Genomic DNA, 14,749 nt, shown 5'->3' on the forward strand with positions numbered 1-14,749 from the left:
ACTCAGTGCACTTGCCTCTACGTCCGCCCATTGGCAAAGGACAGACTGGCGAGGAATGTGCCAGAGATTCTCTGCCAGACGCGAATAGAGTTTTTGAGCTGGACTGGGGGTGCCAATGCACCGCCCAGACAAAAAAAGTCTGCGATTACCAAGGGCGGGAAAGGAGGGGAGGAGCCCGAAAGGCAAGCGACAATCGATGTCTGAAATGGACGCCTATTCCTTCTTCTCCCTTGCTTTTCTTAATCTGCGAACAGGCTCATTTTTTCCTTTTTTCCTACACTTAATTTTTCACGTCTCTTTTATTTTCTGTATCGTATATCTCTAACCTACACCAGATTATGATGACACGTAAGTGGTACCCGCAGACCGGAAGCGCCGATAAGCACCGGAACGCAGAGGCAAAGCACTATTTCCTTGTACTGCGAATCCAGCAGTACTATATCCCTCCTCCCCTTTTCTCTTTTGACAGGCAACTGCACTCTATGAACAAGGGCTAGACATGTTGAAAATCGACGAGGAAAAAAGGGTGAAAGATCGCTCACTTGTTCGCAAACTGTGAGCCTTTTTACCACCAGCACCTTCAAGGACGAGTGAAAGAGCGCAAAAGGGACACTATTTTTGGGGAGGGTTGGCACTCTCGAACAATGTCTTGGGATGTGAAGCAGCAGGTTTTTTTTTCTTCGTTGCCGCTCCTGCTCATGCCTTTCAATACGGGTGTCTAGAGTTTTAGACGTCCAGCGTGGACAGCGGAGAGGGAGTACGCCTGGCCGAGTTCTCATTGCGTCTCTTCTTTTTTTCCAAAGCGAACGCTGCCAGAACCATTTCCTCTTACTACATTATTCACTTATATTCACTTATACATCTCTTATTATGCCCTCGGTAGGGAACGACCAACAGCAGCAACAGCAACAGCCGCCGCCGCCGCCGCAGCAGCAGCAGCAACAGCAGGCCACGTCGGCAGCCTCGAGTGCCCAGGACTCGGCCCATAGATACCAGCACCCTAACCACCAGCAGCGGCGGTTCTCGGTCGCCCAGCAACCACCGCAGCAGCAGCTCTATTACGGATACCAGCCTACCTCACCCATAGGCTCACCAACGGCTTCGCCGCTTGGGTATGTCAGTAGCCTGCAGGCGTCGCCTACGGTCAGCCCCCTGGGCAACATGGCACTAGTCAATGCCCAGATAATCCACAGTACGCCCGGCTACTACTACACGGGCCACGGTGGGTCTCCAGTTGGATCGCCGCCGCCCATGGCAACATTGGCTGCAACCGCAAGCCCGACTCTGGCCCCGGGCCATTTCATCACCCCGATTCCCATGAACACACGTGACTCGGGGGCACAGCAGTTCGGGTCGCCGCAGTTTGTGGCCAGTCCACCGACCCTGAGCATGTCACCGACGATGCTATACCAGCACGTCACCAGCCAGGGGGATGATCTGCACAACCCGCGCAACGTATATGTGCGCAGCCTGCCCGAGGACTGTAGCGACGAGGCACTAGAAGAGATGTCAGCCAGGTATGGCGAAATCGAGACACACAAGTCCATCATCGACGCCTCCACAGGCAAATGCAAGGGCTACGGGTTCATCCTCTACAAGACGGTAGAAATGGCGAACCGGGCCATCGAGGGGCTCAATGCGCGCGGGTACCAGGCATCGCCGGCCAGGGACTCGCTGAAGACCAAGCTGAAAAGGCTGCAGGATAAAAAGTCCGGCAATGTGTATATCTCCAACCTGCCGGTAACCATGGATGAGGAAGGGCTGAAGGAGCTGATCAAGCCAGACACTGTCATATCGGCCAAAATCCTGCGCGACTCGAACTCGAACATTCCACGCGGGGCCGGGTTTGCGCGCATGGCGGACCGCGAGACTGCGCTGCGTGTCATCGAGCGGCTCAAGGGCCAGCGGCTCCCAAACACCCCTGGTCCGCTGATGCCGCGAATTGCCGACTCTGACGGCCAAAAGCAGCTGAAGAAGCAGATAAACAGCGAAACCACCAGCCTGCTGCTGCGGTCTGGCGCAACGTCGCCGGTGATGTGGACCCCAGGCATGGTTATGTACCAGTCTGCTGGCCAGTCGGCCAATGTGTCTGCCAGCGCCTCAGCACTCGATGTGCAGCGCCAGCTGTCGCCGTCGCCAACGCCATTTGTTAATTCCCCACAGCAGTCGTTCTCGGGCATCTACCAGCCAGCATTCCAAGGATACGCATCTCCGGGATACGTCTCGCCGCTCAACTTTGGATCACCCACGGGATATGCATCGCCTACGGGCTATGGATCTCCCGGCTACGTGTCGCCGGTTCAGATGCCGTCGTCGCCGCAGCCCGTGTATCCGCATTTGCCCGAGCAGCCGTCAATTCCAACGCGCAACGGCAAGGAAGCCGAAGCTACTAGCGGCATGCAGAACGGGATTACGCCGCAGCACACGGGCGGTGAGCAGAGGCACGGGAGGCAGCACTCGCAGAACCACCACGGGTACAACCCGCGGCAGCCGCCGTCGCACCAACAGCACCAGCAGCTGGTCGACTCGGTGCAGTCAAATCTCCATATCTAGGAAAAAGGTCGATTACTTAATTAAAAAAAGCTATGCCTGGCAGACAGCCGTATATGTGACCAGTGAGCCATCGGCGGAGATGGCGAACTGCGTGTTCGGGAAAATGTAGTACACGAAGCCGGGCTTCAGCTCGTACTCCTTGTCGGCCACCAGCTTGCCGCTGCCCTCGGTGGCGATGAGGACCTGCGGGCCGCTCAGCTTGACGCTCTCCGACTCGCCCCTGCTGAGCTGGGTGCGGAGCACCGAGAACTCATCGATAGGCGGGTCGTAGATGGTCGAGTGCTGCATAATCCTGGGCGCCTTCAGCAGCTTGCCCTCGGGGGTGCCAAAGTCGTATGTCAGCATATCCACCAGAACCGGCACGTCCCTGAGCTTGGGTGTGAGGCCAGCGCGCACGACATTGTCCGATGTCGCCATGCACTCGATACAGTCGCCGTAAATATACGCGTGTGGGTCGTTCGGGCCCATATAAAAGGCATCGCCGGCATGCAGATGAAGAACGTTTAGCATAAATACACAGAACACACCCACGTCGCCCGGATACTCTGCGTTCAGACGGTGGACAAGGGCCGGCAATGACAGATCCATAGGATCGGCAGACTTGGACACACGCTTCAGCAGCGCATCCAGGTGCTCCTTGACGGCCTCAGGATTGGAGTTCATTAACTCGGCAAACAGGACCTTGAGCTGCTGCTTCTTGTCCTGGGTAGAGCCGTCCTTTGCTGACTGCTGGAACGCAGCGGCGGAGGTGGCAACCAGGGCCTTGAACTCGGGGTACTCGTCGATGTTCTGCGAGATCTCCTCGAGCGGGCGGAATCCGCTCATGGCGATGAACTCGGTCAGCGCTATCGACATTTCTGGCTTGTGGTTCGGGTCCTTGTAGACGTGCGGGCGCTCGGTGTGCAGCTTCTCCGCCAGCTTCTTGTCGGGGTGGGCCTGAATCGACAGCGCCTTTTCGATCGACAGCACCTTGAACAGGTACGGCAGCTGGGGGCCAAACTTGGAGACCACTGCCGCGCTCAGAGCCCTGGCGGGGTCAGCGTCCACGACCGACGAGAGCAGGGTGGTGGTGCCAAAGACTGTCGAGGGGCCGTTCGGATGCGTGCCCATCCAGAGCTCAGAGTAGGTCTGGTTCTCGTCGATGGCGACGTTCGGGTTGGTCGCGGCGAACTGGGCTGCCTTGCTAGAGCTGCCGTGCTTGCCCCAGGCGTAGTTGTTGGCGTTGCAAGTAAGACGAATGACCGACATCTTAGTAAACAGATGCAATTTCGGAGAAAAAAAAGAAAGCTGAAGAGAACGGAAAAGCTCCATTCTCAGTTCTTCAACATCCAATTCATCATCGACCTCCCCCTGGTCCCACAGTACAGGCCAAATATGTTGCTTGTCCGCGGGCGCTAGGGGTTGAGCGCCTGTGCGGTCACGCCAGGGACCGAAACAACACAACATCCCTCTGGCCAGAGCATCAGACTCGCGTGCAACAGCAGAAAAGGAAATTTGGCAAGGAAATTCGTTTTTCCCAAAGAGCCGATGAGATCTCTGGCATAGCCGGACGGTGGCCATTGGGTGTAAAAGCAGCGGGGCGATGTGAGCTCGGACCACGGGCTGCGCTTGGCCGAGACCATCGAAACCAGGGCTTCTTGGACTGATCGAAAAGCCTCGGCGGTGATTACGAACGGAGATCGGGCAGAGTTTCACATGGCAGCCGCCGATATCACACTCGCCACACGCTCGAACTGCTGAGAAAAAATTTCCGGCGGCGGCTAGAAAACAGGTCTTGTGAAAGAGGTTGACCCGGGGGAGAAAAACCGGGATGGCAGCTGAAATGCATGGCCGAGCTATAAATGTGACACGGCGTCGCAGCCCCTGCTGTACTCGGACTGCAGCACCGCAAATTATCCACTTCCCCCGTCGCTTTACACCACCTGTTGTCACGCTAGCGTGCTTTATTGCTACTGCCCCTATCCCGGCGGCAATTTTTTATCTCCAAGCCTCACCCCCCATTAACGGCCCGTCAGCACACTCAGCAGCAGCATTGGCAGCAGCCTGATTCCAACCCAACCATGAGTGCCACCCAGCGGTTAAACAACGTCCTGAGCCATCTCTCTTCCACAACCAACTCGCCAAACGCCAATTCTACTATGTGTAAGTGCACGGAAAACTCGGCACCTTCTGAATTCGTAGGCTTTCTCTGCTAATTGCCCAAGCGCCCTATTCTTGTGAATTCGTAGCCTTCTTTTCTCAAGTTCCCCAGGCACCGCCCGACGGCATTCTCAAGCTCTCGGTCCTGTCCAAGGCCGACTCGAACCCGCAAAAGGTCGACCTGGGCGTGGGTGCCTATCGCGACGACAACGGCAAGCCGTGGGTTCTGCCGGTTGTGCACAAGGCCGAGCAGCGTCTGCTCAACAACCCCGAGTCCAACCACGAGTACCTGCCCGTCGGAGGCTGGCCCGCACTGACCAGCGGCGCCCAGACCCTTATCTTTGGCAAGGACAGCCCAGCCATCAACGAGAAGCGCGTAAGTACCCGGATCGGACCGTGAGCCACCCCCTGAGAAAGGCTCCTCGCTGTCCATCACATGCAGATGTGCTGCTAACTCGGGTCCATCCTCGTTTTGAAAAACAAAACATCCCCCCTTCTCGGCGGGCTCCGAATGCCGGACTATTATTGTTGTAGGTCTACACGATTCAGACAATCTCGGGCACCGGAGCCAACATGGTTGGCGCGGTGTTTTTGAGCAACTTCAAGCAGCCCAAGGACGCCGCAGTTTACATCTCCAAGCCCACCTGGGGTAGGTATCGTTTAATTTGCAACGTATGCATGGATGTGCAGCGGATGTCAAGACTGATCACCGTCTGTTGTGATTGGTAGGAAATCACCGTAGCATCTTCCAGACAGCCGGCCACGAGGTGCGCGAGTACCGGTACTGCAACTACAAGACGCTGAGCCTGGACATCGACGGCATGCTCGAGGACCTGCGCAACGCACCGCCCAATCAGATTATTGTGCTGCATGCCTGCGCCCACAACCCGACTGGCATCGACCCGACTGAGGAGCAGTGGCAGAAGATCGCCGACATCATGGCCGAGCGCGGCCACTTCCCCTTCTTCGACTGCGCGTACCAGGGCTTCGCCACGGGTGACCTCGACCGCGACGCCTACGCCATCCGCCTGTTTGTGAGCCGCGGGTTCGAGCTGCTTGTCGCCGAGTCGTTCGCCAAGAACATGGGCCTGTATGGCGAGCGCACTGGCGCCCTGCACATCGTCACCAAGGCGGCCGACCAGATCCCGGCTGTCAGCTCGCAGCTCAACCGGCTGTCACGGGCCACGATTTCGACTGCGGCGGGCTTTGGCGCCAAGGTCGCCGGCACTGTGCTGCAGGACCCCGAGCTGTACAACGAGTGGCTGCAGTCGATGGCTGACATGTCGTCGCGCATCAAGACCATGCGCGATGCCCTGCGCGACAAGCTCGTTGCCCTTGGCACCCCGGGCAGCTGGAACCACGTCTCGGAGCAGATTGGCATGTTCTCGTTCACCGGTCTGTCCAAGACCCAGGTCCAGGCGCTGCGCGAGCAGTACCACCTGTACATGACCGACGATGGCCGCATCTCGGTTGCTGGCCTCAACACAAAGAACATCGACTACGTCGCCAAGGCCATCGACACGGTTGTCCGCACAATCCAGTAAATTGCACCAGCTGCTCAGAGCCAAGGCGCCCCCGCTGACATCATCCATCATGCAACAGGCAGGTCCGTGCTTTGGATCAAGTAATTAAATATATCAATTCTGTGGCGATTCTAATACTTGGCCACGCATGAGGCGCAAAAAGGCGCTCGGAAGAGTGTGTGCTTGGCAGCAGTCCCAGCTGAAATTCCATCTTTGGAGGAAAAGAAACGGATTAAGCTGCGATGAAAAAACCCCCTCTCCTCCTTGATATTCTTTCTTCTCCATCTGTCATTTCTTATTGCCGTACTCTCCCGCCTAGCAAAAATGATGACCAACACCGAATCCGCCAAGCAGGGGCTGGACCTTTCGAACTACGATGAGGAGCAAGTGCGCCTCATGGGCGAAATGTGCATCATGCTCGACAACGACGACAATGCAATTGGCGCCGAGTCCAAGAAAACGTCGCATCTGATGGGCAACATCAACAAGGGCATGCTGCACCGTGCCTTCTCTGTGTTCCTGTTTGACTCGCAGAACCGCCTGCTCCTGCAGCAGCGCGCGTCGGAGAAGATCACGTTCCCAGACCACTTCACCAACACGTGCTGCTCGCACCCGCTGGCCATTCCCTCCGAGGTCGTCGAGGAGGGCCAGCTGGGCGTGCGGCGCGCGGCGCAGCGCAAGCTGGAGCACGAGCTGGGCATCAAGCCCGAGCAGGTGCCCCTGGACAAGTTCAAGTACCTCACCCGCATCCACTACATGGCGCCGTCGGACGGCATGTGGGGCGAGCACGAGATTGACTATATTCTGTTTATCAAGGCCGATGTCGACCTGGATATCAACCCGAATGAGGTCAAGAGCTACAAATACGTGAGCATGGACGAGATGAAGGAGATTATTGCGACCGCCGAGGAGAAGGGTGTGCTGCTGACGCCGTGGTTCAAGCTCATCGACGAAACGTTCCTGTACAAGTGGTGGGCCAGCATCGACAACCTCGATGCCCTGGTCGACGAGGAGACCATCCACCGCTTGTAAGACCATTTACACTAGCTCCTATATCACCCTAATATACGGCAGATCATCTATGCCAGGTAATCACCATCCACTCCCAGGATTAGCCTGCCTTCCCCTACTCCGTGACTCACACCATGTGAATGACTTTTGGTCCTTGGCCCATCTGGGACCGCAGCAGACCAGTCCCCCACGCTCTTCTCTTCACCCTCAACACCTTATTTCTTCTTGCAAATGGATCTGTCTGAACGCACAAAGGTCGGCTCTGGCGGACCCTACGAAGACCCCATCGGCTACTCGCGCGTGCTCGCCACCGGCCCCTTCGTCTATGTTGCTGGCACTACTGCTGGCTCCGACGGCTCCCCCATCCCCGCCGGCGTCGAGGCACAGACCGCACAAACTATGGAAATCATCAAGTCCAAGCTCCTCAAGGTCGGCTGCACCATGGACGAGGTCGTCCGCGTGCGCATGTATGTCGTCGACATCAAGCAAGACTGGGAGGCAGTCAGCGAGGTCATGAACAGATACTTCAAAGACGTCAAGCCCGTGATGACCATGGTGGAGGTGAAGGGGCTGATTGATGACGACATGCGCATCGAGATTGAGGTCGACGCTGTCCGCAAAGCCTTCTCCGCAGCATCCTAGCCGTCTATTTACATCTTGCTAGGCACCCAGTCATGTGACTGATCCGTGGAAAAGTCGGGTGGGAATTGTCGCTGAGGTGCATATTTCTCCGAACAGTCGTTGCGTTCTGGCCCATTTTCGCTGCTGCTCTTCTCTGCTCTGCAATTTTTTTTCACACACTCTTTGTCTGATTTTTCCGCACCGTCTTTACAAACACAACAGAATACCCATGAGTGTACTTGCCACCAGCGCCCGCCTCAGGGTGCACAGCATGGTACGCCGTGCCTTTAGCACCAGCTCCTGCGCCCAATCGATCACAACACTAGGCACAGGCATGCCGGCGTTTCCACGCGACACAGTTGCTGCAGCCGCAGCCATAGCACGGCAGTCGGCCGCAATCCTGCACCACCATGGCGACGCATCCGCCGACAGCACATCCGAGCCCTCGTTCTACTCGGAGGAGGTCGACCAGTACGCCTCGGTGGGCTTGCAGCCGATTACTCTGAGCCGCTTGCTGCAGATCTGCCAGCCGCCGTTGACCCGCGAGTCCCTGATCGAAAACGCACAGTACCTGTGTCGCGAGCGGCCGGTGCGGTACGCAAAACGCCTAAAGCTGTTCCAGCGCCTGCCATACATTGTTGGCGTGAACCCGCATCTGAACTCGATTTACCAGATATACTACAAGAACTTTAACGACTCGAAGCACTTCCCCATGGTCGAGTCGCTGTCGGACCAGCGCGAGTTTATCCAGATGCTAGCGCGCCAGTCCGAGTCCCTCCGCGATATCATGCCCGCAGTTGCCAGGGGGTTCTATGAAAGCAGGCGGTACATTAGCACACCCGACCGGTGTGCGTTCCTTGACGAGCTGATCAAAATGCGCATCGGCTTGAGACTGCTGACTAGCCAGCACCTGGCGCTATATCACCAGTTCCGGGCCACTGCCAAGGGCACCTACGATGAGGAGACCGACCATGGCCGGTTCCAGGGCATCGTCGATAACCGAATGAAGCTCGCACATATGGTGCGTCTGTGCGCCCAGGGAGTTCAAGCCATGTGCGACATGGCGTACGGCGAGGCACCCACATTCACCATCGACGGACAGACGAATTTGACGTTCCGCTACATCCCCTCGCATCTCGAGTATATGTTAGTGGAGCTGCTCAAGAACGCATTCCGCTCGACTGTGCAGAACTCCAAGGGCGGCGAGATTCCGCCGGTGCAGATTACAATATCCAAGGGCAGCAGCCGCGTGGCCATCCGGATCCGTGACTTTGGTGGCGGCATCCCGCATGAAATCCAGAGCAAAGTGTTCGAGTACTCGTTCACCACTGTCAAGCACTCAAGCGTCGATGGCAGCCAGGACGACGTCACCATGCGCAATGTGGCCGCGGGCCAGAGCTCGATCGCTGGACTTGGATTTGGACTGCCGATGACTAAAATATACGCAGAATTCTTTGGCGGATCGCTCAACGTCATTTCGCTGGACGGATACGGGTGCGATGCGTTCTTGGAGCTTCCATCGATAAAGGTCGACCGGTCTCCAACAATGATTGAGATTTGAGGTGATACACTGCTTTCTCACTAAACCATCCCTTGTTCATTTACTCCTAGCATTCAAATAAACTATACTATCTGCATGCCAGGTGGAGATCAGACAGCTGGTTCAAATTGCTACCTGGGATTGTGATGGATAGAAGGATCATGGAAATATTGCTTGTGCATACTCGTGTTAGCTATCAAGCAGCTGCCTCCTGTGGGACTTGTCGTCAGCAGTACTAACAGGAATCTGTAAGAACAGATGACAGTGTTTATTGGCATATCACAAGCGATGTAAAGTGGGAGGTACTGCCACCAGAACAGCTCATTCAACTTCATCAAACCGATTGACTTGGAACCGATACATGTTTACGAACATCATAAAAGAGTGCTATAAAATTTAGTTGAGGGGAAAAGGAGACCGGCTGGCGTCCTTGACCCGAGATATCCGTTTGTTTGGTTTGGGCTATTGTGGTGTAGGAGTGTATCCGCACTCCGGAGCCAACAAGCCTCACCTAATAAAACCATAGGGCCTTCAGTGAGGGTGAGGCCCTCTGGAGTTTGATATCGTTGTAGGTATGTATCCACACCACGTTGCCTTGCGTACCTGGCACTAAATATGGAACCTGGACCCAGGGCTTGTCGACCTATCCCACAGTTGCCTCCCTCAAAATCTCAGCCACGTACACCCTTTTGGTCTGTCAGCAGTTGTTCCCTAAGATTAGGAAATTGCATCGTTTGGAAGCTCATACGCCACTGTAATCATGTTAGAGGCAGATGTCTAATATGCACCTGTTTCCAGCCTGTTAGAGACCTATTTTCTGTTTTTCCTCCTTCATCCTCATCCCCATCCCCACCCTACATTGCGCTATAATGGCACATTTCATGAGTTCTATCGCTTCACAGGTTATTCGCCTGGCCTACACTGATGCGAGCATCTCTACCATCAATACTGATCTTATCCTGTTCTATGAAAACACTACCAGTGACGCCGACTTCCTGAATAGCAGCGTGCTCAGAGAGGCTTTCTACAAGGCATTGGAAAAGTTCCCGATATATCTCGGATACTTCAGACAGCGCGCGGACGGAGGGCTCGCAATTGCCATTGACAAGGACGACCTGAACATGCCAAACTACCTCGAGTCAACCTCGGATATCCTCTTTTCGGACATCAAATCCTCGAGCTACAGCCCACGCACCTGGCCAGCTGGACTGATGACTACCAGCATGACCGCACTTCCTGACCAAGAAACTGGCCAGATAAAGATGCTGCATGTCCACATCGTCAGATTTCTGGAGTCATCTGGCGTGGCCATATTCATCAGTGGCAGTCATGGTGTCACCGACGCCACCGGGTTCTACAGTTTCATAAATCATTGGGCCAGCGAAACGAGGGCTTTGCTGACCGGAGTGCCTGCACCTGAGATATCTGTATGCTTTGATCGTGAAGTTCTTGTCGGTGGCTCTGCTGATGCGCGGGCTGAAGTCGATAATCTCCTCCGGGTTATTACTATGACTCCTTCGCCAGAAGCAATATCCATGGCATCACTCTCTCCCGTAGAGCGTAACAAGACAATTCACGCCAGTACGCCAACTGTTGACCGCCAAGGGTGCTTCTATCGGATCGGCCACGACAGGCTTGAATACCTGCGGGATCGCATGCAGAAGTGCACAGTGGATGGTACCCGAGTTTCAATTAACGATGTCCTGAGCGCATTGATCGCCAAGACAGTGTCCCAGGCGCAATTTGCCAATATGGCTGAGCCTCTTAGCTCACTAACCAAGCCTAGCGACAGAGCTCATCTACATTATGTTGCCATTGCATGCGATTGCCGCCACCGCCTCGGCATATCTGACATGAACTTTATTGGAAATGTCCAGTATATACCTATGACGACAAATCCAATCAAGATGATCATCCAGGCAACAACGTTCGAAACACTGGTCAAGGTTGCAGTTAGTATCAGACATGCCGTCGACCGCGTACAGGCCCCGCAGATAAGAGCCTATTTCGATATGACCAAACAGCATCCAGGCCTATTCATGTGTCCAGCTATCATGGTGCCTAAGTACGGGCTACGTACAACTATTTCGAACCAGTCTCGATTTGGGCTCTACGATATAGATTTTGGACACGGAGCTGCAGATTTTGTTACTAGTCGCCCCACTCGATTCACTGACATAGTCAGCATCCTGCCTGCTCGCCCTCCAAGCAGAGACGTGTATGTCTCAATTACTGATACGCCAGCAGTGCTTGAGAGCATCCGCAGTAACAAGTTTTGGAGACGCTTTGCCGATTTCGTCTACTAAGAAAACAAATAAATGGCATTCTAGAATTACTCTGCTCGCGATGCGAGCTCGGCTGCTAGTCAGCATGGGTTGACACGTCGATAAGAGCATCACGGCGAACCGGTCATTTGAACGTGTCGGATGGTTGTTGGTGCAATGGCGATCAGGGTGCCTAGATGCAACTGCCTGGTGGAGCTTCTGTGCAGGTGTATAAATACGCACTTGACATGCATTATTGAACTCAGCCTTGGACACATTGCCCATTGTACTGTGCAGTGTGTTTTTGCGGCTGCGAATATCAATCAATTTGGCCAGAATCCGCTGTAGGCAAGTACCATAGTGCAACACAATGTTGTTCTTGTATGCTGTCATCAGCTCGGTGTCAACATATGTCGCTACCTGATTCATTTCGCGTACACCATGTAGCTCGATATCGCCATTATGTAATAGATAATCATAAATATGATATCTAATTACATCACCGAAATCTGCGTTCGACAGTTCTGACTTGTTCTTCCGGTTGACGAAATCCTTGGCATCAGGCTGACCAACAATGAGAGCAGCTCTTGTACTGAACCAATGGAGATATCTAGTGGAGACCTGTGACCGCTACAATAACAGCTTGTCGCCCTGGTTTCACTGATGAGGTCAGATGCCACACAAGATCAAAAGGAGTTTACAGAGCAAGTCGCCCAAACTCGCTTCGAGGTTTAAAAGTTTTTTTAGCCAATTAAATATGTTCTAGCGGACAGTTTAGACACTCTTTTGGAGTATAAAATCTTATTTTAGGTAAGGTGAAGATAAAGATAGTGACATGGTTGAAACAACCCTATGGAAAATACAGACATTAATCAAAGGGCCTCGCCATTCTGATCCCAGTACTGGTCGAACCCGATCTTACCGCGCGACCACCAGCGCTTGCCGGCCTTGTACTGCTCTTCAGAGTCCTTAAACGAGCTCATGTCGATAGTGTCGACGGTGCGCTGTGCCAACAGCAGCCAGTTGATCTTCTGCGGCTGTTCGTAGTTGGCTGGGACCTCCGGCGCGTTGTGGTTGAGAATGCTACCGCGCAGAAGCGCACGTACAACCTTGGCTACGTGCAGGTCATCATTCTGCACCGCCTTCTCAAACACCGCCTTCCACTGCTCATTGTCGCTGTACTCTGCGTCGGCGGCGAACGAGACATCGTCGGTTGCAAGTTCACTGGCATGATAGAACCGCGGACAATGCCTGAGGGTGAAGTAGCGCAGTACAACAAAGGCATACGTGCGCAGAACCCTGATCTTCTGCTCAAGGGTGAGCAGGTCGAGGATCATTGGCACAAAGTACGAGGATGTCAGGAGATGCATCAATGTAAACTCGTACTGGTTCTTGTACCCGGGCTTAGTGGTTGCGCCGTAAATGAGTGCAGTGATGCTCTGCAGCACACGGAACTTGAGCGCAACACAGTATTCAGTCGGGTAAACTTTCCACTGCTGCAGGTATTCGAGCGCGACCTGATCGCTGATAGGGCTATCCTTCTCCAAGGAGGTCTCATACGGAATGTCCTGGATGCGCTTGTCGTTTCGGATGTTATCCATCACCTCCATAAGAGTGAGTGTGTCTGTGGTCTTCCCGACAGTTTCAGCAGTTAGCTCAACCCCAAAGAGGAGCTTATGCACACAGGCCATTGCCAGACCCGTTGCAAGAATAGCAGCGCTGTCAAACTCGACTCCATAGCCGATCTGGATCAGCGGGTGCAGAAGGCCGCTGAACACAAGAGCATAGATCTTGTCATCAAACATGTAGCGCACTAGCACAGGCTTCCAGTCACCGCCCTCTGCGTCGATCTCTCGGCGGAAGAACGCTACAAAATTAGTGTAGTATTCCTCCTTGCCGATGTACTCGTGCCAGTTGTCCTTGGTGATTACGACACCGGCGACAGGATCAGGCAAGGGACGCTGCATCGGGACGTTCTTGTCGTAGATGTCTTGCAGGCGCTCCTGGGATGCACCCAGAGACAGGGATGCCAGCAGATGGTGGATGTTGTGGTTGTGGAACTGCATGTGGTTGAAGAAAATGTGGTGCTCGAGGTAGTCGCGGGCACACAGACGCTCTGCCTCGCGCAGAGTGCTGTCACCGATATCTGCCACACGTAGAGCACGCGGCGCCTTGCCCAGCTTCATGCCGGTCTCCTCGATGACCGAGTAGTCAGAGTCGTCATGCTTGGTAGTAGGAGCCATTGGATACTAGGTGTTGAAAAGAAGTGCTGCTTAGTGGTGGTTATGAGAAAAGGGTTAGGTGATTCAAAAGTTGATAGTGATGCTCATTTCTGCTGCTGTGTCACCTGGGTCCTATTTATATGCACTCGCAGTCAGTAGGCAACCCTTGCTCCGTCTCTAGTCTGACGTCGTCTTTGGCCATTACTGTTCTTGAGGCTGAGAAAAAAATGGCCGATCTGACAAATGCCTTAGTCCTACTCTCTTGTTGGTACATCCCTCTGCCCATGTGATTGATTTGCACAGACCCAGCCAAGGTGTAAATAAAAAATCATAGCTGGGTTCAGGAGTGCAAGGGTGAGTGGTCCGTGCCAGTTTTTCAAGCAGCATGCACATGTGCTTACAAATCAACGTGTAGCTGCTTCTTTTCAGCGGGTATTATTGTGCCGGGCGTTTGCGCTATCAATACCGGCGATTTATGTCGAGGATTGAGGAGGGGGTGCAACCATTGCTTGCGAGCTGATTCGATCTAGATGAGATGCGCATAATCATCTATGATCTGTCACGTTTACTGATCTCAGCGCCATTCAAGTTTACTCTCAGAGGCATCTATTAGGCTCTTACCCCGGGTCGCAGCTTTCAAGTTGTATTGGGATGTCGATGGTGTTGTAGGTCTAGAGCAGATGGTGGGAAATAGAGGGCCGTGAGGAGTAGCAAGGCAAAAAGGAACGAGGACTGAAAATGCCTGATATGTAGGTGTGTATTTTCGTTGAGTTTGAAAGAGTATTTGTGCGGTGATGCATCAGTCCAAAGGCGTGCGAATTGTGTGGGTTTCGTATAATCAAAAGCGACAGAGGCAAGGGTATATTGATGTATGAA

The 14,749-nt window shown here is 54.1% G+C and overlaps 8 protein-coding genes across 8 annotated transcripts; 6 read left to right on the forward strand and 2 right to left on the reverse strand.

Annotated features, from left to right (window-relative positions):
• Positions 1-597: 597 nt before the first annotated feature.
• On the forward strand, positions 598-2,568 carry DL89DRAFT_91634 (uncharacterized protein). The gene has a single exon (XM_040892252.1). It carries the CDS (start codon positions 871-873, stop codon positions 2,551-2,553), a length of 1,683 nt encoding a protein of 560 aa, XP_040746690.1. The 5' UTR covers positions 598-870; the 3' UTR covers positions 2,554-2,568.
• DL89DRAFT_265435 (mannose-6-phosphate isomerase) lies at positions 2,532-3,838 on the reverse strand. The gene has a single exon (XM_040886663.1). It carries the CDS (start codon positions 3,799-3,801, stop codon positions 2,584-2,586), a length of 1,218 nt encoding a protein of 405 aa, XP_040746691.1. The 5' UTR covers positions 3,802-3,838; the 3' UTR covers positions 2,532-2,583.
• A 775-nt stretch (positions 3,839-4,613) lies between these two features.
• Positions 4,614-6,236, forward strand: DL89DRAFT_274144 (PLP-dependent transferase; the record flags this gene model as incomplete). The annotated part of the gene is made up of 4 exons (XM_040889147.1): positions 4,614-4,695; positions 4,797-5,068; positions 5,227-5,341; positions 5,422-6,236. The coding sequence occupies 4 exons, from the start codon at positions 4,614-4,616 to the stop codon at positions 6,234-6,236; spliced, it is 1,284 nt and encodes a 427-aa protein (XP_040746692.1).
• Positions 6,237-6,539: 303 nt separating this feature from the next.
• On the forward strand, positions 6,540-7,247 carry DL89DRAFT_274145 (Isopentenyldiphosphate isomerase; the record flags this gene model as incomplete). Its single annotated transcript, XM_040889148.1, has 1 exon — positions 6,540-7,247. One exon carries the CDS (start codon positions 6,540-6,542, stop codon positions 7,245-7,247), a length of 708 nt encoding a protein of 235 aa, XP_040746693.1.
• A 105-nt stretch (positions 7,248-7,352) lies between these two features.
• On the forward strand, positions 7,353-7,972 carry DL89DRAFT_91657 (endoribonuclease L-PSP). Its single transcript, XM_040892253.1, has one exon. It carries the CDS (start codon positions 7,458-7,460, stop codon positions 7,866-7,868), a length of 411 nt encoding a protein of 136 aa, XP_040746694.1. The 5' UTR covers positions 7,353-7,457; the 3' UTR covers positions 7,869-7,972.
• Positions 7,973-8,319: 347 nt separating this feature from the next.
• On the forward strand, positions 8,320-9,366 carry DL89DRAFT_214305 (uncharacterized protein; the record flags this gene model as incomplete). The annotated part of the gene is made up of 1 exon (XM_040884264.1): positions 8,320-9,366. A coding segment is annotated over one exon (1,047 nt), but the record flags the coding sequence as incomplete, so codon positions are not given.
• Positions 9,367-10,501: 1,135 nt separating this feature from the next.
• DL89DRAFT_265438 (uncharacterized protein) lies at positions 10,502-11,785 on the forward strand. The gene has a single exon (XM_040886664.1). The coding sequence runs from the start codon at positions 10,509-10,511 to the stop codon at positions 11,691-11,693; it is 1,185 nt and encodes a 394-aa protein (XP_040746696.1). The 5' UTR covers positions 10,502-10,508; the 3' UTR covers positions 11,694-11,785.
• Positions 11,786-12,436: 651 nt separating this feature from the next.
• Positions 12,437-13,963, reverse strand: DL89DRAFT_265439 (uncharacterized protein). Its single transcript, XM_040886665.1, has one exon. The coding sequence runs from the start codon at positions 13,892-13,894 to the stop codon at positions 12,524-12,526; it is 1,371 nt and encodes a 456-aa protein (XP_040746697.1). The 5' UTR covers positions 13,895-13,963; the 3' UTR covers positions 12,437-12,523.
• Positions 13,964-14,749: the final 786 nt, after the last annotated feature.

The sequence above is a fragment of the Linderina pennispora genome (genome assembly GCF_002104995.1).
Source record: "Linderina pennispora strain ATCC 12442 chromosome Unknown DL89scaffold_2, whole genome shotgun sequence".
Classification (NCBI taxonomy): domain Eukaryota; kingdom Fungi; phylum Kickxellomycota; class Kickxellomycetes; order Kickxellales; family Kickxellaceae; genus Linderina; species Linderina pennispora.

Coding starts and splice junctions, on each gene's coding strand:
- DL89DRAFT_91634 (XM_040892252.1), top strand. CDS start 871: ATGCCCTCGGTAGGGAACGACCAACAGCAGCAACAGCAACAGCCGCCG.
- DL89DRAFT_265435 (XM_040886663.1), bottom strand. CDS start 3,801: ATGTCGGTCATTCGTCTTACTTGCAACGCCAACAACTACGCCTGGGGC.
- DL89DRAFT_91657 (XM_040892253.1), top strand. CDS start 7,458: ATGGATCTGTCTGAACGCACAAAGGTCGGCTCTGGCGGACCCTACGAA.
- DL89DRAFT_265438 (XM_040886664.1), top strand. CDS start 10,509: ATGCCAAACTACCTCGAGTCAACCTCGGATATCCTCTTTTCGGACATC.
- DL89DRAFT_265439 (XM_040886665.1), bottom strand. CDS start 13,894: ATGGCTCCTACTACCAAGCATGACGACTCTGACTACTCGGTCATCGAG.